This window comes from Lycium ferocissimum, unplaced genomic scaffold (genome assembly GCF_029784015.1).
Source record: "Lycium ferocissimum isolate CSIRO_LF1 unplaced genomic scaffold, AGI_CSIRO_Lferr_CH_V1 ctg381, whole genome shotgun sequence".
Lineage (NCBI taxonomy): Eukaryota > Viridiplantae > Streptophyta > Magnoliopsida > Solanales > Solanaceae > Lycium > Lycium ferocissimum.
The window spans coordinates 315523-339568 of NW_026725495.1; the positions used below are offsets into that span (position 1 = coordinate 315523).

Sequence of the window (24046 nt, forward strand, 5' to 3'; positions counted from 1 at the left end):
AGCTTCAACTGATTAGTGCATCATTCAAAGTAAACAGATAATAAGAAGTGCAGCATTTGATCAAACAAAATACAACAAGTAACAGAATTCCCCAACAACTGAAGAATTTGTTGCAACAAATGATGTAATTGTTGCAACAAGTGAATAGGTTGTTGCAAATGCATTCTTCAGCTTGTTGAATAAGTGATTAAGATGTTGTATATCTTCTACAAACACAACCAAATAATCAAGCAATGTCCAATAGATTTATAGTTGTTGCAACATATTGTATACTTGTTGCAACAAGTGTTTAACTTGTTGCAACAACTATAAATCGTTGGACATCTTCTACAAACAACAAAAAATCAAGCTAAGTCCAACAGATTTGTAGTTGTTGCAACATATTGTATACTTGTTGCAACAAGTGTATAACTTGTTGCAACAACTAAAAATCATTGGATATGTTCTACAAATGTAACCAAAAATCAAGCTATGTCCAATGATTTGTAGTTGTTGCAACATATTGTATATTTGTTGCAATGTGTATAACTTGTTGCAACAACTAAAAATTTATTGGATATCTTCTAAAAATGATACTAACCAAAAAACTAAAGCTATGTCCAACAGATTTGTAGTTGTTGCCACATATTGTATACTTGTTGCAACAAGTGTATAACTTGTTGCAACAATTAAAAATCATTGGATATCTTCTACAAACAACCAAAAAACTAAAGCTATGTCCAACAGATTTGTAGTTGTTGCAACATATTATCTACTTGTTGGCACAAGTGTAGAAATTGTTGCAACAACTAAAAATCATTGACATAGCTTCTATAAACAGAACCAGATAAATACTAGGACAAGAACAAAAAAACCATCTATTTGGATATCTACTCCTAAACCCTGAACCATACCAGGACAACAACAGAAAAAACCATTTATTTCACTACAAACACACAACAACAACAACAGCAATAACAACAATAACAACAACAAGATGGATTTTATCCAAGCTTTTCCTAAACACTTAACCAAACCAAAACAACAAGTATCTACTTCCAAGACAACAGCCAAATCGTCCACTACAGACACACAATCATACAAGTTAAACAAAATACACCAAATGTATGTGCAATAATTGTTTATCCTTTCTTTTCCTAAACCATACCATAACAAGACAACACCAACACCAACATCAACATCAACACCAACACCAACACCAACACCAACACCAACATCAACATCAACACCAACAAGTAATTTAACTCCAAAATACACTAAATAGAGGTTTTTAAAGCAAGCAACCTCAAAGAAATGTCTACAATCACAAACAAGTGTCAAGTTGCCGCAAGAACTTACTCATCCGTTCCAAAAAAGTCAACAAGATTGCAAGCCATTTTTTCGAAATCTTAAGGAGAAGAAGAACAAAAACATCACAAAAAACCATAATTTGAGAACAATGTACGCTATTTACAAACGCAAAAACCCCAACAAGTCAAACAAATACCCCAAATAAGGGTTTCTCGAACAAGGAACAACAAAATAAACAACATTCAAGACAAACCCATGTTCTTCTTCTTCTTTTTCTACAACTAAAATCATCAATTTCTACCAAATAACTTTTGGAACAAGTGAAACAAAAACTTTACCTTGATATTAAAAAAGAAGCAGCAACTGCGGCAACTGTAGACGAGGGTGAAGAAGAAGATGACAAGAAAAGAGAAGAGATGAAAGACGTCCAAGTGAAGGAGATTAACTGTTTGCTTGGGAGTTTTGATTTTGAAATATGGAAGAAGTGCGAGGGAGTTGTGGGGAGGGAACGGTTTGGGATGTTTGAATAATGGGTGGGTGTTTTAGTATAATGGGTTGGTGTTTTGGGTTTTTTTGTAGTTTGTAAAAGATTAAGAAGTTTTAAAAATTACATTTTGAACCCCAATTTTCTTAATCCCAAATTTAATTGGGTTTTGATGATGCTTCGGGTGGGCCCAATTTACACGTCACCTATTAGTAATTTGCCTATAGATTAATATGGTTCCAAGTAAGATGTTTTATATGGCATTAAGTAATGTTATTGGGATTATGCATCTGTTGGATTGAAGAACTCTGCTTTATTTTTATTTTTTTAGAATGATTTTTTCTTTTCTGAGAATGAAACTCTAGCAACTACGGGTGTGGCCTAGTAGTCAATGAAGTGTGTTGAGCATCATGAGGTCTCAGGTTCTGAGACCTGCAGAGACAAAAACACTAGGTGATTTCTTCTCATCTTTTCTAGCCTTGGTGGCAGAGTTGCCTGGTACCTGTTGCTGATAAGAGGTGGAAGGTATCTGTGAATTAGTTGAGGTGCGCGCAAACTGATACGGACACCACGGTTATCAAAACAAAATGATAGAAGCATTCTCAAATGACTATTGTGGGGAGGAGAGGAGGTATGAAGGCAAATGATAGAACCATTCTTAATAATATCTTTAAATGGAAAAGCTAACTAAACAGTGTGCATAGTCAAATAGGGATTAGGCATAATCTGACTTTTGTAACTTTGTTGGTACTGTCTAGGGGCAGATACACGTTCTTTATTCGAAAATTTTCAATATATGTATACTCTGCAAATATATCGATACATAGAATCTGATGACAGTACTTCATAAGAAGGCGCTATTGCCTATTAGTAAAACGGCGAAGCTGAGTTTTCACTCAATAGAGATCTTACATTCAAACCTCCTATGCGCATTCTATAGGCTTCTGTTTTCTTATAGCAAATGAGTCTTAAAAAGATACACTGTCTTAAGGCTCATTTGGTAAAAGAAAATAAAAAGATCTTAGCGTTGCACATTAATAGGTCCGAACATGCAACATCACTTTGGCAACACATGAACCTGACCGCTTGGACCAAGACGGATTCGTTGTTAGCTAGTGTCATCGTTTCTCAGTTGAATATTTAATAGAGATATCAAAACTACTAGATTAGTAGATTTAGAGAGAAAATTGGGAACCATAATTAGAAAAAGACATTCTTTAGTCGTCTCTGACTGTTGTAATGCTTGCAAAGATTTTGTAGGGTGAAAGAGGTAAATTCAGCTTTCTTTGCTTTCTTTTTCTTTCTTTTTGGAATCTCGTCAAGGAATTTATATTAATGTATGTGAATCGACCTTTATTAATAAAGGTTTGTTCATTTGTTCACTTCCTTAAATGTTGACACCTTTTCTGAAAAATTATGTGTACGCCACTTTGTATAATATAAATTTTTTGTGTACTAATAAGTTATTATATCATTAAATCGAATGCTCCTGTGGCCTATCATTTCCCACTCATTGTGTCTCTCCTCCCTTGTACTGAAAACATAAAACATTTATGTGAAAAACGACTCATGGTGGTGTTCGTCATTTTTAACTTGTAGGAAATGGCTACAGAGTCTGAGAAAGATCTCGGTGATACTGCTGGCACTGAGCCCGTCACATCTACAGATAATGAAATAAAGACAAAAAAGAAAAAGAAAAAGGGCCTACTGTCAAGAATGTGGAATAGTCTATTTAGTTCACACAAAGATGACTTTGAGAAGAGATTGCAACATATTTCCAAGGAGGAGGCTGTTGTTATTGCCAGAACAGTAAGACGATCTCAAAGGTGGAGAAGGATTTCAAGGAATCTCATTATACTTTCTGTACTCTTCGAGGTAATGCTACCATTTGTTTTCTACTGTTCTAGTAGGTCCTGAATAACAGAAACAAGAGCCTGAAATTCTTTATCCTGAAAATTCTCTACCTTTCAAAGACTTTGAATTGCATCTTTTCTTATTACCTATCTTTCCGTTAATGATCACTCGACATTTGACATATTCAGTTTGTCGTTTACAGAGAAAAATTATTTCCTATATATTCAGGTTTTGTTGCCACAAAATGTTACATTTGGCATGATTATCCAATTAAATGTGCTAGGTGTTTCCCTTTAATATCTTTTACTCTCCTTTCCCAATTTAAGAGCTCCCATTTTTTTATTGAGGGTCCGCTTTACCGATTTTTGGTGTGATTGAATATGGATTTATTCGTCTTTCAGAATACTATTTAGCAACGTAGAAATTTCACGAGCAGTTGTTAACTTCTCTTTATCAAAATTCAAAGAGTATGGACAGTAGATTTAGTTGAAGACAAATTCCTCTTAACTCTTGGAAGAAAAACGTTAGCCGTTTTGGGACAGGGGAAGTGATAAAATAGTTCTATATAAAGATATAAACTATGATTTGATGTAATAGCTCTTCTAGATTTAGTAGAGGAAATGAGATTTTATGGCCGATTTGACACTTCTCTTGTGGCTGAAATAATGGAGAAAAATTGTCCTTTGTGGGTCAAGAATAGCAGAAAGGTCGGTAGCCAATTTGAGACTGTTCTGATTTGCGAAAAGTGACTTAGAACATAACTCTTTTATTCTAAGGATGGAAGCTGATTTTATGTTAAGTGCTGGGTAAGGTGAAGGGACTCTTAGATGGCAGGATGTGATGAAATGAAGTATGTTTAAGTGCACAAAGCAAGTAGAAAAGAATGAAGGAGGATGACCAATCTCCCACCTAATATCTCCTTGAATGAACCTCTAGGGTGAGGTGGGATTACATTGGGTATGCTGTTGTTGTTGTAACCCCTAGGGTGAGGGTGGGAGAGCATCGAAAGCAACTGCATCCTTTTGTTTACCAAACCATAGAAACCATCTGATATTTCTCAACTACTGTTATAGATACTTATGGCGGTAAATCTGAGCAGCTCACTTTCCTACACTTCAACAATGATGGTTAGATATTAAGGGAACTGTGCATGAGTCATAACTTGACTTCTAATACTGCATGAATTAAGATGAAGTATAGGAACATGAATGTTCAAATTAGAGGGCCATAACCTAGAATTTGCGGAAACTAAGTAGAAGATACTAAAGTATCGTAAATGACGTGAACTCTATAACCTAAAAGAAATAACTTAAATCTGATTTGTAACTGACAAAAGTTAAGTAACACCTAAAAATGAATTAAGATTGTTCAGGAAATGGTGAAAAATCAGACAAAAGATTCTCCCTCATTATCTGTAGCATAAAGACTAACTGGCACTATCATGATATCTCTACCTTACTAGGAAGCATCTTGGCCACACACCTTTTCCTTCATATCTGCCTACCTTTGGGGTTTTGTGGAGGCTGTAAGATTTATTTCATAGGAAATATCACCTCAGTCTTTAGGGTAAATTTCTAAAGGATGTTTTTGAGAGTTGTGCATGTCTTATGAAGTTTTATCAAATTATTTGCAGCAATATGACAAACTTTGAGATATTCCAAGAAGTGTATGAGGGAAGTATGTCCAGAGGTCTATGACCTTGTTCAGTTGTCAGGCACATTCTTCTTTTCACCTCTTTAAAAGATCATATTCTTCTTCTTTTCTTTTTTTTATTTGCATCATTATTGCTATGGGATACCATCGAAGTAAATTTTTTTGCCTCCAATGTAGACAACTACTCAACAACACATTCATGAATGGAGAGCAAAATTACTTGAATTTCACCACCTATATATCTCATCATACTTTCTGTACTCTTCGAGGTGATGCCCTCTCCAAAACGGAGCTTATGAGCTATGGGGTGCACACTGTAGTGCCTTGTTTCATACAGTAGCACTTTAGTGCACACATTTAAGCGGAACCTAGGTACCTAGCTTGTTATAGACTCAGGCACGGGTACATCAACATTTTGGAGAGTCCGAAATACTTAAGTATGTAAGGTACATTGGAATTGCACATATCACATATTAAGACACATATTTTTCATGTTAGCGATCAATGTGTTAATGTTATATGTATGTGAATCTGCTCGAGTTTCATATTCCTTCACCGTATGCGATAGTACATACTACATATCTACTTATGTGTGTAGTATTGAGGTTATTTCAATTCAGGTTATTGCAGTGGCTTATGCTATCATGACAACAAGATCGCTCGAGCTAAACTGGAAAATGAGAGCGTTGCAAGTTTTACCAATGTTTCTATTACCTGGCTTATCCTTCGTTACATATTCAGCGCTTGGAAGCTTCACGAGGATGAGTAAGTAGTTCATGGTTCTCTCTGCTACCAAAGTTCTCAAACATTCATCATATCCAAATTGGATTTTCTTTTTTCTTTTTCAGTGCGACTAACCTTCATGACGTTAAAAGATATAATTTATTCTCTTCTTATTTCTTTCTAGCACTGATAGTGAACCAGGGCTGGATTTTAGTGGGCAAAATTAGGAGATAACTGAGAGATAATGCAACTATTGTGTGCGCAGGAACGATCCCTAAAGCAAAGACTTATTCTGTTTCTTGTTGAAATTTGGAACCTATGGTTCACAACTCATTTTTCAGTCTCTGTTATTATTTTTCAAGCAGTCTTTAGCATTTTTGGGTGCTTTAACCTAGGGAAGAGCATCTTTTTGTTATTTATGCCAGTATGGGTTCATGTAATAAATATAAAGCTAGGTATATCGACTGCTTAGTGCTTACATGTCAATTGATTCACTAAGTGGAGTGACAGAGAGGGCTAGTGAGTTTTAGAAAGGCCCCCAACTTTGCTTTAAAAATCAAAGTCCCCCCTCAACTATGAATAATAGACATTCTCACCCCTTTATCCTATGCAATGTCTATTTTTCCCTTGACATTTTCAATCCTCCATCTATGAAATACCTTTTCATATTATATAAAATTTATTTTATTTAACCTAGGTATTTATAAATTTTTATTTAAGTTCATATTATAAGGAGAATAATCCTTTTATGAATTTATCACAATAATCTTTTAATATTACATGCATTAAGTATATATTATGTATGTGCATGCATGCATACACACACACGCGCGCGCACACACGCACACACACACATATATATATATATATATATATATTTAAATTTCACTTCTCTCTATACACACACGCGCGAGCACACACACACACAAACACACACACACACATACATATATATATATATTTAAATTTCACTTCTCTCTATTCTCTATTGTCTTTGGTTGTCATTAATGGAATATGTTTTAAATGATAATTTAAAATTTATTTATAATATATATAGATAATCTTTTAGGAATTTGTTATAGAATATACCTCTATTTTTATTAATTATTTTGTATTACCTGCATTGGAATATATTTATAAAGCTATTATTACCTGTTATTTTTACTTGTATAAATACAGATAGAGTCTTGATAATTATTAATAAAACAAGTTCTTATTCTTCTCATTTATTTCATTATAGAGCGATATTAAGTTATATACTCAATTAGTAATTTTTACTTTTTGTTTTCAGCCTCGAAAATAATATTTATTTTCTTATAGGAAATTTGTTACATAGATTAAGGAGATAAAAAATATCATGATTTTAAAGAAATAAAAGAAAAAAAAGACAAGTTGATAATGTAAGGGTAAAATTGGAATTTAAAAAAGTTAATTAAAGTTGAGGGGGGAGTTTGATTTTTAAAGCAAAGTTGGGGGGTGAAAATCGTTTTAGAAATAATGTTGAGTTGTAAAGTTAACTGCCTAGGCAGAAACATTTGTGTTCAGTCTTAGGTGGGTTGAACTTCTAGCTTCATTAGATAGAGTTTAGTATGTTTTCAGATAGTTGGCTAATACACGTTTTGTTTTTTGCGCTCTTTTGAATTGACAATGCTGCTCAGTTTGTTTAATGATTGAGATTACTAGGGTGTCACCTTTTGAACACACACACTCCCTCTCTCTCTCTCTGAGCTGGTGCTTGTACCAGAAGATGATGAAATATGTTTATCAAGCGATGTATTTTATTAAATTATCAAGAAACCGTTGTTTGGTTTCACCTACTGAAGGTATTTGATTAATATTGTTGGGAATGGACTATTTGTAGTAGAGAATATACCTTGATAAATAAGCATACAAAGAAATAATGATTATATAGAAACAATACTTTTACTCTGTTAAATGCATTGAAATTTCCAAAGCTGGCATTTCCTAAAATTTCTAAGCTCATGTTGTATCTTAAAAATAAAATAAACGGTATATCATGATTTTACATTTGAGATTCTGGAGGTCGAGAATTAATGATGTTAAAGTATGTTTCAGTTCACAATATTTCTAGATTCACTGAGCGTGAGTAAAGAATATTATGCAGAACATTCCTACAACAGAGTATAAATATGGAAAACTTGGAGTTGTGTGCTGTAACAAGTTCGAATCTGGTGCATTTTTTTTTTTTTGATAAGTAATTTTGGATCTGATGTATTTGGTTCCAAGGGAATATCCTGGTCGAGAGGATCCTTAATAATTTTACGGAAAAGGGTCAAAGATACCCCTTTACTATGAGAAAAGGATCATTTATACACTCTGATCAACACAACCCCTAACGTTACAGAACTGGTTCAAAAATACGCCCCCGCTGTTAGGGTCCTCCGCCATGGCAACACCATCCATGTGGCCTGCCTCTTTGCTCAGGTGGATGCCATGTGACATGTCACCCCCCTCCAGCTCCATTTTAACCCCTTCCCTACTTCTTCCACCACCACCTCCCTCTTCACCCAATCCTATAAGTTCCTATGACTTGGAAACGTTAAATTCACCGCAGCTCGCATAAAACAAGCCCTTGATACTCTTTATCCTTTTTATTTTCTTCTATTGAATGAGCCAGACTTTTTATTAGTGCCTGACAGAAGACCAAATCAAGAACTTATTTTATAGAGTAGTATAAAACAACAATATAAAGATTATTTCTCTCTGTGTTATTAATCACACCCAAGAACTCCTCTAAATCTAACCCTGGCTTGCATAAATCAAACGCTTGACGCCCTTTGTCGTTTTTACTTTCTTCTATTTAAATGATCAATATCAGTGCCTAATAACAAACCAAATAAAGAAAAATCCCTATGCAGATTATAAAACAACATAAAGCTTATGTCTTTGTGTGTCATTAATCACACCAACAAGCTCCAACTAAAATTCTGGACCTCTCAAACAATTAATTAAAGAATAGCACTATGTAAATTCAGATAATTTGAGATGATGAACATAATGTTTTACATTGATGGGAAGGAAGAAGTGGGGGCAGTTATTGTGGTGGTAGGGTGAAGGGGGAAGTTGTGGTAGAGGAAGAAGTAGGGGGAATAGGTAAAACAGGGTTGGGACGATGAGGTGGCATGCCACGTGGCGTCCACCTCTGCAAAATGTCAGGCCACACGGGATGTGTTGACCATGGTGGAGGCCCTCATGGAGGAGAGGTACTTTTGCACCAGTTCTATAATGTCAGGGGTTGTGGTTGACGAATAGTATAACAGAGGGTATAGATGATCCTTTTTGCTAGTAGAGGGTATAGTTGGCCCTTTTCGGTAAATTTAAATGGATCTTCATGTTCACCTTCTCCTTTGGAGCACAGAGAGCATGCTCTCCTCTTATTCTAGTTTGTATAATATTTGGAGAGCTGACTTTGTCACTTTGTGTGTCTCATGGTCATTTTTTGCTGTGTATTAATTATGTCATCTTTTGATAGTACAAGGGGCGGGAACCCTCTGAAAAGCTTAACTTTACCTATCCAAAACAATGGCCTATGGAAAAGGTGTTTGATTGGATATTTATTTGATAAAATGGACTTACATGGCTAAATGTGGTGGGAAGACTGAAAAAGCTTGATGCTACTTGTTTGGCAGTGGTGTTCAGAGGGTATGAGAAGGTAGAAAAGAGACCATGGACTTTTAAGTGAAAGTTAGTGACGATAGAAGATGATAAGTCTAGCTTGCATTTTTTTCTCATGAAAATTAGAAGTGAAAAGATTGTAAAACATCGGGACAGAACCCTGCTTATTACAATAATGTTCCAATAGCATATAACTCCTCACATTGAGCCTCTCTCTTGAGGACGTGTAGATCCAATTGTTAAGAGTAACTTTGTTTTGGCAATCAGATGAATATGTAAAGATCCAGAGCAATGAAGGTCAAAGGTCTTCAACCTAGTACTTTTGATCACCTCAAACGTTATTTATTGAAAACATGGTTCCTGACGTTGCTGCATATTCATCTGTTGATGGTTTCACCTTAGAATGAACAATCTTTTCTTTCATTTTTAATTTTAAATCCTTCACTTGTGGCCTTGCAGATGAACGTAGGGATCAGAAGACTTTGGAAAGGCTTCAAGCTGAAAGGCAAGCCAAGATTGATGAACTCAAAGAGAAGACGAATTACTATGTAACGCAGCAGCTCATTCAGGTGATAGCAATATGCGAGTTTTAGGGCTTCTACTGAGCTCTTAACAGATAATTTGTCATTCAGTTGCATTAGGCAGCTCATTCAGCTGATAGCAATACACTAGTTATTGGGCTAATGATAAGCTTTTTATGATAAGTTAACCATGCAGGTGCATTAGGGAAGACATGCTTACAACTATTTTTCGCTCTTTAGTCTTTCGCACTTTTATAAAGCACCTTTATGTCAGATGTTGGGATGAGGTGCATGGTGTTTCATTGTTCAATCCTTTATGCAGAGGTATGACACTGACCCAGCATCTAAGGCAGCTGCGGCCACTGTGCTTGCATCCAAGCTCGGTGCAGATACTGGCTTGAAAGTTTCTCTGGGTGATGAGTCTAAGCTTAATGCCCCTGCTGGAAAGAGCAGTGACGTAGAAATTGCGCAGTCTGCTGGACTGAGAAATAGGAAGCAAGCCAGATCTGGTAGCGCGGAGAGTGCTCTATTGGATCATCCCGAAGGAGAAATGCTTCATGATGTACAGCTTGAAGGTTCTAGTAAGAACCAACATCAGCAAATGATTGTCGAGCATTTCAATCCTGCAGGTTCGAGCACACAAGACGGGGGATGGCTTGCACGAATTGCAGCATTGCTTGTGGGAGAGGATCCAACCCAATCTTATGCTCTTATCTGTGGCAATTGCCATATGCACAATGGTATGAATCGAGGATATGATCATTAGCCCATAATTAGCAGCATGGGATTCACATAATAAATAGTGAATAACTAATCATCACTGTGAGAAAACAGAAAAAAAAATGAATTTATTAAACTTCTTCCGTTGTTTTCAGGACTTGCAAGGAAAGAAGAATTCCCCTATATAACCTACTATTGCCCTCACTGCAATGCCCTGAATACGCCTAAGCAACTTGATGATAGCACCTCTGTATCTAGTACACTGAACATGGCATCCACAACCATTGTGGCTGATGCGGATTTGGTCAAACAGGACAGTGGATCCATGGCGGAGAGAGTCTCCGCAAGTAGCAGCCCTGTAGTTGCTTCCCCGGCAACATCAGAAGGTGACAATACAGTAGTTGCTGCCACAGCAACAACAGAAGGTGACAATATAGTCTCCAGTACTTCTAGCAGTTAATACGTAACAGCTTGAATGGATTTGTGCAGGCAAAAATGTATTGAAGTGTGGTTATTTTCTTCTTAGATTGGTTATCTGTAACTATGTATCTCCTGTAAACACATGCTAGAAAAAACAATAACTCAGAGATAGCAGCTTCCCCATCTGCCTTTCCTCCCACCTGCCTAATATGCATTGTTTTGTAATCAAGATATTGCACATTTTTAGGTCTATTACTAGAAATTTTGTCCGGTTGCAGGATCCTGCAGTTTCTTTTATTTTCTTTCTTGATTCATTTGTCTATTCATTCTCCTATGTACTTGGACAGACGATCTCTCTATGAAATGATTTTCTAATTGGTTTCTCCACTCCTTTGCTTCTTTCTTTCTGTATCTGTTGGTTCGAACAGCTACTATGGAGTTTTGGCATTTGGACTTTGAGGTATTGAAATGAAAATTGAAGGCAAAAAGGGAGGAGAGGGGTTCATATCTTTTATGTAAATAAACTGCGTATGTGGAAGTGATGGTTGAATCCTCTAGACAAAGTGAATATGGCAACCAATTAATCGAAAATGAAAAGGAAAAGTTGCTGACTTGCTGGAGTTCTATGTAATAACAGTGTTGGCAGTCATTTTATCATCCAAAAAGAAAAAAAGAACTACGGGAAATGCTTGATCCACTAGTCATATTTCACGATCGCATATTGTGTTCCTTATATTTGTCCATACAATCTACTAGCCCTCCTGTACCTAATTTTGAGCTTACTGAAAAATGATTTACCTCGTCAATACACAGTAGCTTCTCTTCCTTTATCCAATCCTTTTGGGATGAATGTTGGATTTGACCTTTTCAAGTTCAAATGGATTTTCTGTATGGCTCAATAGTTTGGGTTTGGCTCATTTGGTGAACTGAATAAATTGAAAAAAGTTTATATTTTGGAATTCATGACCCTATCATTTATATCAAACTTAAGAAAGTGAAACTCCATCACAGTATTCAGGACATTGTTATGGAGTTTCATTTTTTTTAAGTTCAAAATCCTTGACAATATCATGGGTTTTAAAAATCATGAGAGTCTTCTAGATTTTTCACTTGTTTCAGTTTGAAATCCATGACACTGTTATGGATGTTTCAATGTAAAAAATGACTACATTTTTCAAGGAATTCAAACACTAACTATTTTTCAACAATCGATCCAAAAAGTGGCTAGCCCGTACATATATTATGCAAATTTGAGGAGACCCAAATAATGTTCTGTCCAAGGGCTCAAGTCTGAAGTTTGGTGTCAACACAAATACTATATTATTATTATTATTTTTTTGATAACTTGCGAGAACCTTGATTATTTCAGCAGAGGCCTATTATCTTCTATTGGTATAAATATCGGTAACTTGTTTCATCAATGTTCATATAGATGAAAAGAAATCATCTTAGTAATTTTTTTTAGCATTGCTGATATTTGAACTCGATTTTCTAGATCTAAACCCACTTTATTACCTTTTCGACCACACAATTGAGTGCAAATATACTATACTAGTAGATACGCCCGCGCTTCGCGCGGTCTTATAAAGAATTATTAAATTTATAAAAATTATCATAGAACTAATAAATTTATCAGAAAGAAAAATCTTATAAACAACATATATTTGATTTAAAAGAACTGTCGAGGGCTCGAATCCCTCTCTCTCCCTATTAATTGAATAGTTTATCCTTTGCACACTTCTGTGAGTTGTATAGTTTGTTATATATTATCAGTAGAAGCTTATTTAAATGCTATCTTGCCACTTAAAGCATGTTTTTATGAAATATACATTTCAAGTTAGTAACTAAAACATTATATTAGAGATAATATAATAATCACTAAGTAGCCAAATAGTAATAATGTAGATTAAAAATATCAGTTAATAACATACTTTAAATAATTTGTAATAGTAAAAACTAATTTTGTTAAATCCTATAAATAGAAAAATGATAATTGTCTGACATTTGAATATGACTTCACTAATTGAAATATCAAACATTCATCACCAGATTCAATTTTAGAGAAGAGAAGGAATCAAAACTAATTTCACTTAAAATTCTAAAATAAAAATAATTACCAACTAATCTACAATTTTATGTTCTTTTGCCCTCATAGTAAGATTAGACTTCGACTCTTCTAAATTATTACTTTGAAACCCCTAAAATATCCAACGATGTGAATCTACAATCACATATAGTACACAAAAAAAATTATATTATTTTAAATTGAAAAATTAAATAGTCAAATTACAATCATCACGTACAGACGGTACAATATAACCATTATATGATAATAATATAGTTTTTGTACCTAGTCAAAATATTCATCAAATTACTTGCCATTCTAAAAGAACCAATAATTCAAAAAAACTCAATAGAGGGTACAACGTGATCTTGAGTAATGAATAGGGAATTAAGTTACTCACCTTTTAAGCTTAGTTTCCATAATTCCACCCTCACATATCTAATGCGCGTTCCACTACTTGTAAAGTAGTTCCGACGCAGAGGCGGATTTAAAGGGGAGTTGAACACCCTCAGCAAAACATTTCACTATATATATAGAGGGTAGATTTTTTGTGTTTATGTACATATATAAGTTTTAAATACCCTGAACAAATGCAAAAAGTTAGCTAAAGCGGTCTAGGGTGTTCAAAATTCTCTCCAGACGGTTCGATTCCTAGGGACAATATTTTTTCGTATGTTTAGCTTTTATTGATTTTTTCACCCCTTTGAGTGAAAATCCTGGATCCGCCACTGTTCCAACGTTTAAAGCGGCATCGAAAAGAAGTTTTGTAGGGTGGTTTGTTTTTCTCCAGTTTTTGTATTGTAAAAGCTAAATATCTCCTTTCTTTTCCTTGGTTGAAGTGAATAATTAAAAAAATACAACTCCAAAAGAACAAAAAAAGGTTTCTCCAGCATGAATTAGAGACTACAATGATGCAAACACTCGATGTTGAGTATGATGAATTCGTCAATATAATTAAGCACGATCATTACTGACCATGTTATTAGAAGCCTTATGTAGAGGGAAGACTTGCTGAAGAATTTTCCAAAAAACAATGGATATCGTAATTTGCAAATATTTGATGAAACTAAACATTTGATCCATGTGATTTGAAACCATATAAAGTTGAGAGAGTGTTTTGCATGTAAACAACAGAGGGAATTTAGCGGGGAGAAAAGAAGCGGATCTCACGGATTGTAACGGATGCGAAAAGGGCCGCACCCCATGTTAACTGATGTGACTGTTCGGCTAAGTGTTTAATTAGTTGTTTTAGAGCAATGAAATAAGAGAGTTAAAGGCAAAATTCTAAGAAAATAGATAAATACAATGCTGACTTTTAAGACTGTTACATCATCGGGTCTATATCCTAATTTTATAAAGATATATAGATAGATTTAAAATTAAAGAGAGCGTCTCGCCATGGGACCTCGAATACAACGTTCTTGAGTTTGTCAATAACTAAGTTAGGCCTAGTCTGAAATGAACCGTACACTATACTGAAATTTCAAGTTCTCCTAATAAGTTAAAGGAACAGAGTTCAATATCATACTTTATTTATATTGTTTCAAATATTTGGATAAAAGATGAATATTGACTGGATAATCAGATATAAATAGAATTGCTATTTTTGTTAAAATAAAATTGTCTAAAGGTGGTGCAATAAACGTAGTAATTAAATACTCTCTCCGTTTTAATTTATGCAAATTTATTTGATTAATTACGAAGTTTAAGCCAAAAAAAAAGACTTTTGAATTTGTGATGTAAAATGAGGCACATATATTTTGTGTGATTATAAATTATTACACAAAGATAAATTATTATTTTTAATATCTTTTTTTTTTACATTCTAAATAGAAAATAGATTCACATAAATTTAAGCTGTGTCCGCTAACAGGGAGCAGAAAGCTGTAGGAGGTTTAACTTCAGAGTTGCTGGTAGTCAGTTTAAAAGGACAGAATATCATCATCATTCTATTCTGCTACCCATTACTACAAGTAAAGGATTAGACAAGCAAACCATTTATTGCAAAAACTTATATTTTCTATTTAAAGCCCAAAAAAAAAAAAAAAAAAAAAAAAGACTATTACTGCTACTAGTCTGCAAATAGGATACACAACAGCCGAAGTTATCAGTTCCGTTGGTCTTATTTATTAAAGAGAAGAATATTTATCTGAAACTGGATTGAGAAAAGAAGAGAGATCTTTTAGGAACAGAGAGAAGTATCAAAAGGTTCTGTACGTTTATTAATCATAATGACGATGAGATCTTTTAGGGTTGACAGATTGGTAACGTTGTTGCAGCATGGCTTCTTCTTTTAATCCATCTAATATTAAATGGATGGTAGCATATTGTACTTTTGCTACTGCTTGTTTGGATGGTAGCATACTTAATCATGACTTCTGTACTTCTATTACAGCTTTGTTTGAATGGCAGCATATTGGTTCGTAACGTATCGTATTGTATCATACAATTATATTGTATCCTTCATCTGCTGACATTTACTTGTTATATTCCGCTTTTAAAAAGTTAATTTGACAAATTTACCTAAATTGCATTAGATTAAATTAATATTTTAAAATTTAATTTCAAATATATAAACATTATACAAAAAATACTATAAAGTGTAGTTCTTCTCATATTAATATAATTAAAAAATATTTGTTAAAATGTTAGTCAATATCCATAGAGTTTGACTCTCGATAAGCTAAACGTGTCAAAGTAAAAGTGAACGGAAGGAATACTATATTGTTTTGATGATGCAATATTTGAATAGATCATCATTTTTCATCATTACACAATGCAACGCATCAGCAATTTGGAGAATAAAATTACAATATTATATAATAAAAAAATTGAGTATGTGGCATAGAGTTATTATTATAAAAAAAGTAGAGTAAATAATAAAATAGTTTTAAGATAATTAAATAGTAAGCAAAGACAAAAGAGAAAGCAAAAAAAGGTAACGACGCGATGCCAAATTCAATCATCTCATTAAATGAGACTTGCCGTTGTTACAAATTGATGAATTTAACTATACGATACAATAAAATAGGTATTCCCTTTATCCCATAATAAGTGTCACCTTAGCCCAAATTGTTTATCCCATAATAAGTGTTACTTTAGAAAATCAAGACATAAATTGACTAGTTTTTTACAATTATATTCTTAGACAAAAACTTAAAGTAACATCTAACTCATGATTGGAAAAGTCACACAGTAATTTGATATTGTTGGATTCTCAATGTCAGAAGGATTATTTTATGCATGCTCTAAACAAGAGGAAAAAAAAATTATTTTTATTATATAAGCATAATTTAATAAACTTTACATTGCATTATTAATTTCTTAATATGCCTATTTTTGCATAAAGTGTTACTTCTTATGAAAAGAAGGGAGTAATAACCATGCATACAAGATTATCTGATTAATTTAAATTTGCGTGGGCACGAGATTCACTTAATGAAAAACCATTATCTATCTATTAGTACAAATTTGTCCATTTTAAAGATTCAAATCTAAAATTTCTCATTAAAAACTATGGGATCCTCTCCGTTCCTTCTGCAATCCCTAGATAGTGCAGCATAGCATCAGACTATAACTAAGATTTACTAACTCTATGTTTTGGGGAGCAGAGGTGATGGATTGTGGCAAAGTGTGTTACTGAAATGATTGCCTTGTCAAATCCACGTACCACTTAGCCCCAAAAGCCCGTCTCCCCACACACGTCTTAACAAACCAAGCAAATTATCCATTTATATATAAGGTTCTTTTCTCTTTAATTTATCCATTTCTCTTTCAAACGTACTACCAGTATTATACTCCCTCATCCTATAATAAATGTCACTTTAATCAAAAAAAATTATCACATAATAAATATCATCTTAAAAAATCAAGATATAAATTAGCTAATTTTTTCCAACTCTACCCTTGGATAAAAAATGACAAGTTAAAGTAACATATAAATGATGATTGAAAAAGCCACATAGTAATTTGATATTATTAGATTCTCAATGTCAAAAGGTTTACTATTTGTGAATGCTCTAATCAAGAGGAAAAGTAATTAATTTTTATTATGTAGGGGTAATTTAGTAAACTTTACACTATACATTATTAATATCTTAATATGCGTATTTTTGGCTTAAGTAACACTTATTATGGGACGGAGAAAGTAATATTTATGTGAATATAATTTTTTTTAAAAATATATATGTTCGTTAAGAATAAAGGAAATTTTAAATTAATTTCTTTTTAAGTAGACTAAAAGAAATACTCCCTCCATTTTAATTTATGTGAACCCATTCGATTGGGCACGACATTTAAGAAAGGGTGAAGGCTTTTGAAACTTATGGTTCAAAATAAGTCTTCAATATTTGTGTGGCTGTAAATCACTTCATAAAGTGAATTTGTTTTCAAATTAGAAAAAAAAGTCATTCATTTTGACACAAATTAAAAGAAAAATAGGTTCACATAAATTGAAACAGAGAGAGTATAATACTACCGCATAAACTTAAATAGGAGAAACAGATTTTAATCCATATAGATAAAGAACATTTGTAATGGATAGTAAAACAGTTACCAGATTTTTACAAAAAATGATTTCAATGCCGTCAAATAATCGTTTTATTCACCTTCAGCTTGAGGAGGTGAGATTTGACTGAATGAGCTTAGGATAAAAAGATCATTAGTCCCTATTTGAATCTGGTGGTACTCCGGCCTTCCCCTTTCATTCCACTAACCAATCCCATTAATTCAAAAAAAAAAAAAATCAATCATATAGCTAAAGTAATTGTCATAATATAATCATTAAAACACTCTTATTTATTTCAAAACATCATCTATCCTTCTTCACATGATAGTATTCGATTGGTATGAAGTTTAAATTATTAACTTGACTTGTATATTGCAAGGTGGATAATATTTGTGAGTGGAACTTTTATTTCATTTGAAATTCTGAAATTCTCCTAACAGAATTTCTATATTTCATCACTATTTTAAATATTAAAATTCAATATTTGTAAATATTAAAAAATTTATCTATGGCCAGTGGGACCAACACGTTTTATATAATCTCAGCAAGAAAAAGAAATATTGTCCTACTTGAGAACAGTCAATTATTAAGGATAGAATCGTCAACGCCCTGGTATCGGCATCAATTGCTTTCTTACAGGTTCAAATGTGATTGTTTTGTCTTATTTGGGGAGTTTATGGATCATCAAGATATAAAAATTGTTCTAACGAATTAAATTAGTGACTCTTGAAAAAGTTTTTTTTTTTTTTTTTTTTCTTGGTGGCGCTGGTCGAATAGATTGATTCCCCTTCCATGTGAACGAAATAAAGTCTTCCAACTGATGAGTCCCGATAGAAAATAACATTTGTAATTTCTGTTAAAAAAAACTGACAGGATTACTTCAATATTATTTTGCTGTTGTAACTTGTCAAGTACAGGATAACGAGTCTTCCCATATTATTTTTTGAGATTATTTTTTATTGTGGGAATTTCACCATATTTTTTAATTAAATTCACTTTTTAGTACAACTTCAACTATTTTTTTAAGAAAGTAACAATTCTTCCATAGCAATTTCCAAGCTAATATAACATGAAATATTTGATTTTTTTTTTTTTTTAATTGCTTCGTTACAATTAAAAGACAACAGAGAAATGGAGACAAAGGCGGAATGGTTGGCAAACATTTACACACACTCACATACACCAAACTAATGATTGCAAGACATGTTTCTCTTTTACGCACATTTATCTCTCAAATATAATTAAATAACATGTATTGATACTTTATTTTTAAGGGTTAAAAATTAAATTATTGAATTTGGTGTAAACATGGATGCAATTATGCATAGACTAAAAAGGGTTTGGGGATTCAAGGCTAGATAAACATTGTGAAAAAACGTGTATACTGTGCTAAATATGGTCAATCATCTTACGAGATAGACAACATGTTAATGACAAATGGGGCAAAGTTATTAGATAAAGGAAAAGGGAAAGAAGAAAGTGTTGTCATCTCAATTCATTGTAGAGTAGCGTATTTCTTTTTCAATTGGAGTTTGTTTTCACTACAAAATAAAAAAGTAATTTGCGGAGATTGAAAGTTGCATTTCGAAAATCTCCGCTAGTTGATAAAAGAGGCTAAAACCTTCGCAAATTACAACTTTCAACCTCCACAAACTACCCATTTTTTGTAGTGTTTCTTGAAAAAAATTTGGAGGTTTGTTAAATGTTGCTTTCTTTTAATGTGCTTGAAACGCAAACAGGAAAATAGCTAACCCTAACTTGTACATTACAAGTGGTGAATTTAGACAACTTAGAAAAAGGCTTTCCAACTTGGGAATCTTTTTGGTATTGCTTGTTATGACTTGGAAGCCAAGTAACTTTTCTTTCCCTCTCTCTTATATCGACTTATAATATTGGTGACAGCATTAATTACTCTTATTAATTATTAAATAATATGTGTTTTCATATTTTCAGGAAAAAGGTATAATCCTCCTATTTAAGTTAAATATTATCCTAATATTCCTCGAAAGGAATTATCGGTCGAAGCTAGTGAGTATTACATTTTCCTTAGGACAACATGAATAAGCAACCAGATCGCATCTCTAAGGCAAAGGCACCCTCTATCTAAGCTTCCAATATTTGCCTTCCACAACGAGGACGACAAAAGTAGAAAGAAAGAAATATAGGGTATATAAGATAAATATATTTTACGCAGAAATTGAGGTCGGAAAATAAAATAACATATTTTTTAAAATCTACTAATTCAATTCTCAATCTGAAATTAAAAGTAGTTTAAAACTTTTCATGATAGTAGCATTGAAGTAATCATTAAATTTATAAATGCACACGGCACAATAGTCTAGTTAAGCAGATTATTAGAATGAATTCTTACATTTAATTACCAGTTCTTTAGAATAAAAATATATAAATCACACAACAAACAGATATCCCGATTCAATTTCTTTTTATATAATTTAAAAAGTTCATTTGATTACCGAAGAAAACATTAGAAAGGGGAACGATATTGAATTATATACCACATATACTTAGAAAATTAAAGACCATAGAAGGTGATGTTAACAAAGATTGTGATTGAGTGGTATATGCTTTTTCATTTTATTAAAGAAGTCTCTGGTTCGAGCCTTCTAAGTGGAATCGTCTTTGGTAAAGAATGCTAACTTTATCTTCATAGTGAAAGTCTCCAACACAAATTTGAATTAGTACAATCTGAAAACTAGTATAAAAAGCAACAAGTTCATATTAGACAAGATTATAAGTGCACCAACAAAAAATTTCAAGCACTTCTAATCCCTCATAACAAGCCCGAGGCAAATAGAACCTTTGACGATATACAATATGAAAATTACTAGCTACTATCAATACCGTCTTTAGAACAAAGAGGAAAAGGATACAATTAGCTAGTTCTCTCTTTATAACTTTTCTAAATATTTAGCCTTCCAACTATATGCAGAGGGGTGCAAACAAAGCAATTTTCTTGCAATTATTAGAGAGCCATTTAGAGTGCATGTAGCTAGCTTTTCTCCAAGGTGGGACATGAAGGCCTTTCTCTTTAAGGGACTGTTTGGCAGCTGAACAAAGCAAAGAGATGATGCCATTGAGTTTCTCCTCGGTACCCACAAATATTGATGGTAGAGAATTTAAAAGCTCTTGGTAGTCTAGGGTAGGCCTTGCCAACTCAAACTGTGACCTAAAATCTATATCCACTATTAGTCTCACTGTTTCTGATCCATTGCTTTCTTTCATCATCACATCAATGTATTCATAATCACCTGTGAATTGAAATGCTTCAACGTCCAAAAAGCAACAATAAAAAATCAGCAAAAAAAGGGGCATAATTAGTCATTTGGATAAGTTTCAGTTGGAATTGAAGTTGAAGTCTAAAAAAAAGATTCGAAAATTGAAATTGTATTTGTATCTGGATATAAATCTATCTTAAAGAAATAGTTATTTGAAAGTCGGACAAAACTATTTTGCTTTTTTTTCAAGTTTTTTTTTTTTAAAAAAAAAAATAATACGATTGTTATTTTTCAAGTTGGACATACTGTAGTCAATTTTTCACTCCCGAGAAAAATCTCTCACAAAGCTTTAACGTTTTCTTCAAGTGACATGCATCCAAACTACACAACTTCAACTTTCAAACTATTTTTTTCACCTTAACTACAAACATTATTACCTTTTTTTTTTTTTTTTTCAATATCACCTATTTCATGTCCAACCGCCTTTGTGAGTGAAAATATTATTTCACTTAAAATACACCATGAAAAAGGATTATTTGAAGTTAAACTTGAAAAACAAATACTTTGAAGCTGAAATTCTGTGTAAACATGAATCTCATTTTTTAAAAAATAAACATTGTGAGTAAATATCTTGAAATGCTTCTCAACTAAACTTTTCAATATTTCACTAATATTAAGAACTAATGGAGGTGGGGGTAGAATAGTACCTGAAGCGCGACCAGAAGTGATCCAAGAAGTTTTACAAAGAGAAGCTTCATACTCATCCATCCTTAATCTATTCACAATCCATTGCCTTAACTTTTTAGGCTCCATATTATTAACCATATTTCTCCAGTAAAACAAGATTTTCCCAAGAATCTCTGTTTCAGCATCACTAACAGTCCCAAGAATATCCTACAAATAAAAAAAGAGGATTTTAGATAAAGATGAAGAGAAGAAGTCAACATTAGATGAAGTCAAAATAAAAATAAAAAATGAGGGAATATGTACCTGTAAGGAAAGATAGTTAGTAGGATTATGATCAACAAGTTCATCAACTTGAAAAGTATCACAATCCAATTCAATAAAATCTCTGACCATTTGAGACAGCTTATCTTCTTCAAGTTCAGAAATACCTTTCATTTCTTTCTCTTTGTTGTTGCTTCTCATGTTGAGTTTTTTCATATACTGTATAAAGAGAGAGGAGGAAAAACAGATGGTGACGTGAAACTTGTTTTTTTGTCTTAGCTAAATGAGTTTTCTTTGTTTGGTTGGTGTATTTATACTTCATAGAAAGGAAATCTTAAGGATTAATTGCTACGTGGATACGATTTTTTATGTCATTCACAGAATATAAATGTCCACATCATGTACTCATCGATAGAGTGTTGGCAATGGTGGTATTAGTAGAGGAAATTAGCATAGGCCATACATGAGGTAGCTTTAGGTCATTTCCTCTATATTTCTTGCTTGACTTTCTAAGGGTATTGAGTCTTGACCCATAAAAAAGTTACTACTAGTCATAACTAATTTATTCCTGCTTACAGTAGATAAATGGAACTAAACAAAGATGAAAATTATAGCATCCGGTTTTTATATTAATTAAAGCAATAAATGTAAAATATGCGTCTTTTACATATATTAGTATTAATTAATTATATTAACGTGCCTTTTTTACTTTAATTTTTAATTATTAAAATTAAATTATCTAATTTGATGTAAATATCGAAACTCGAAAGCTTGCACCTGTATTCTACATAAAAATGTTTAAAAGGGATTGAAAAAATTGTTAGAATTTTGAAATATTGTGATTTGTGTTGTATATAAATGTTTCATGAAAATAACAACATTGGTCCCTTATGTTTGAAGTAGATTTAAAGTAGCCCCTTAAACATATTACTAAGCAGTTTTGATCTTCGCCAAATACTTAGCAACTTTTGTTTGCTAGATATAATGTGAACCGTCAAAAAAAAAAAAAAAAAAAAAGAAGGGAACTCATATTTAGAGGTATAGTGTGTGCAGTTTCTTTGCTTTATTCTTAGAGTGCGGTGCAGGATTTTGAGGTGCAACTTCTGCTATTTTCGATGTCTGCTACAATTTTTGTGTTGAAGTTTCTATGATGTAGAACTTTGTAGGGGTTCTAGTTTAATATTTTTGTTTCATAGTTCCTCTCAAATCTGAGAGATAAATTTTAACAAAAATACCAGATAGAACTCAAAAGTCCTTCGACAAATTTAAAACTATTTAAAGGACTACTTAAACCTATTTCTAAAACATAAGGGCCCAATATTTTGTCATTTTCTCCAAATGTTTCCACAGTTTTGTCCTCAGTTTGTACTTTGAATACCCTCTTAGTCACTTGTTTCAACAGCTAGATAAACCTGTTAACCGGTTTGAACCGGATCGGACAGGTAACCGGTTAACAAATCGGCCGGTTTTCGGTTAAAAAATCGGAACTGGCCATCGGTTCCGGTTTACCGGTTAAAAACCTGAAACCGGAACCGGTCCGGTTCAAACACGTCCAAAACCTCTTCTTTTTTTGTTTTTTGTTTTTTGTATAGTGTGTGTATATATATTATAGTATTTACTAGTATATTGTACGTATATTTACATATGTTATATAAGTTTATAAGTAAAGTTTATATATTTACTAACTAACAGGCTAACAGCAAATAAAATAAAGATATATGTGTGTGTATATATATATATATGTATATATATATTAAGTTATATGCTTAAGTTATACTACATATACCTAAAATATAGTAAGAATATACTTATATATATATCAATATACTTAGGTTATATATATATATATATATATATATATATATATATATATATATATATATATATATATATATATATGTTTAAGTATACTATATATACTTATAACTTATATATTATAACTTAAGTTATTGATAACTTAATTTTTTTCTAAGTTTATAAATTCATATA

At 32.7% G+C, this 24046-nt stretch overlaps 2 protein-coding genes across 3 annotated transcripts; one reads left to right on the forward strand and one right to left on the reverse strand.

Moving 5' to 3' along the window:
- The first annotated feature begins 3337 nt into the window (after positions 1-3337).
- LOC132044187 (uncharacterized protein At2g24330-like) lies at positions 3338-11598 on the forward strand. The gene is made up of 5 exons (XM_059434672.1): positions 3338-3649; positions 5902-6046; positions 10100-10209; positions 10484-10901; positions 11037-11598. The coding sequence occupies exons 1-5, from the start codon at positions 3377-3379 to the stop codon at positions 11339-11341; spliced, it is 1251 nt and encodes a 416-aa protein (XP_059290655.1). The 5' UTR covers positions 3338-3376; the 3' UTR covers positions 11342-11598.
- An 8989-nt stretch (positions 11599-20587) lies between these two features.
- Positions 20588-22323, reverse strand: LOC132044188 (uncharacterized). Of its 2 annotated transcripts, none has more exons than XM_059434674.1 (3): positions 22100-22323; positions 21817-22003; positions 20588-21142 (listed from the first exon to the last, which is right to left on the reverse strand). In XM_059434674.1, the coding sequence occupies exons 1-3, from the start codon at positions 22271-22273 to the stop codon at positions 20814-20816; spliced, it is 690 nt and encodes a 229-aa protein (XP_059290657.1). In that variant the 5' UTR covers positions 22274-22323; the 3' UTR covers positions 20588-20813. The 2 variants fall into 2 exon arrangements, with proteins under 2 accessions (XP_059290657.1, XP_059290656.1); XM_059434673.1 differs by having other exon boundaries at positions 20588-21157.
- Between the last annotated feature and the right edge of the window lie 1723 nt (positions 22324-24046).

Bases quoted from the DNA above. Each gene is read 5' to 3' on its own strand.
- LOC132044187 (XM_059434672.1), top strand. From the start codon at position 3,377: ATGGCTACAGAGTCTGAGAAAGATCTCGGTGATACTGCTGGCACTGAG. The intron at 3,650-5,901 runs GTAATGCTACCA...ATTTCAATTCAG, and splicing joins TACTTTCTGTACTCTTCGAG to GTTATTGCAGTGGCTTATGC. The intron at 10,902-11,036 runs GTATGAATCGAG...CGTTGTTTTCAG, and splicing joins CAATTGCCATATGCACAATG to GACTTGCAAGGAAAGAAGAA.
- LOC132044188 (XM_059434673.1), bottom strand. From the start codon at position 22,273: ATGAAAAAACTCAACATGAGAAGCAACAACAAAGAGAAAGAAATGAAA. The intron at 22,004-22,099 runs GTACATATTCCC...TTTTATTTGTAG, and splicing joins CTAACTATCTTTCCTTACAG to GATATTCTTGGGACTGTTAG. The intron at 21,158-21,816 runs GTACTATTCTAC...TGGACGTTGAAG, and splicing joins CACTTCTGGTCGCGCTTCAG to CATTTCAATTCACAGGTGAT.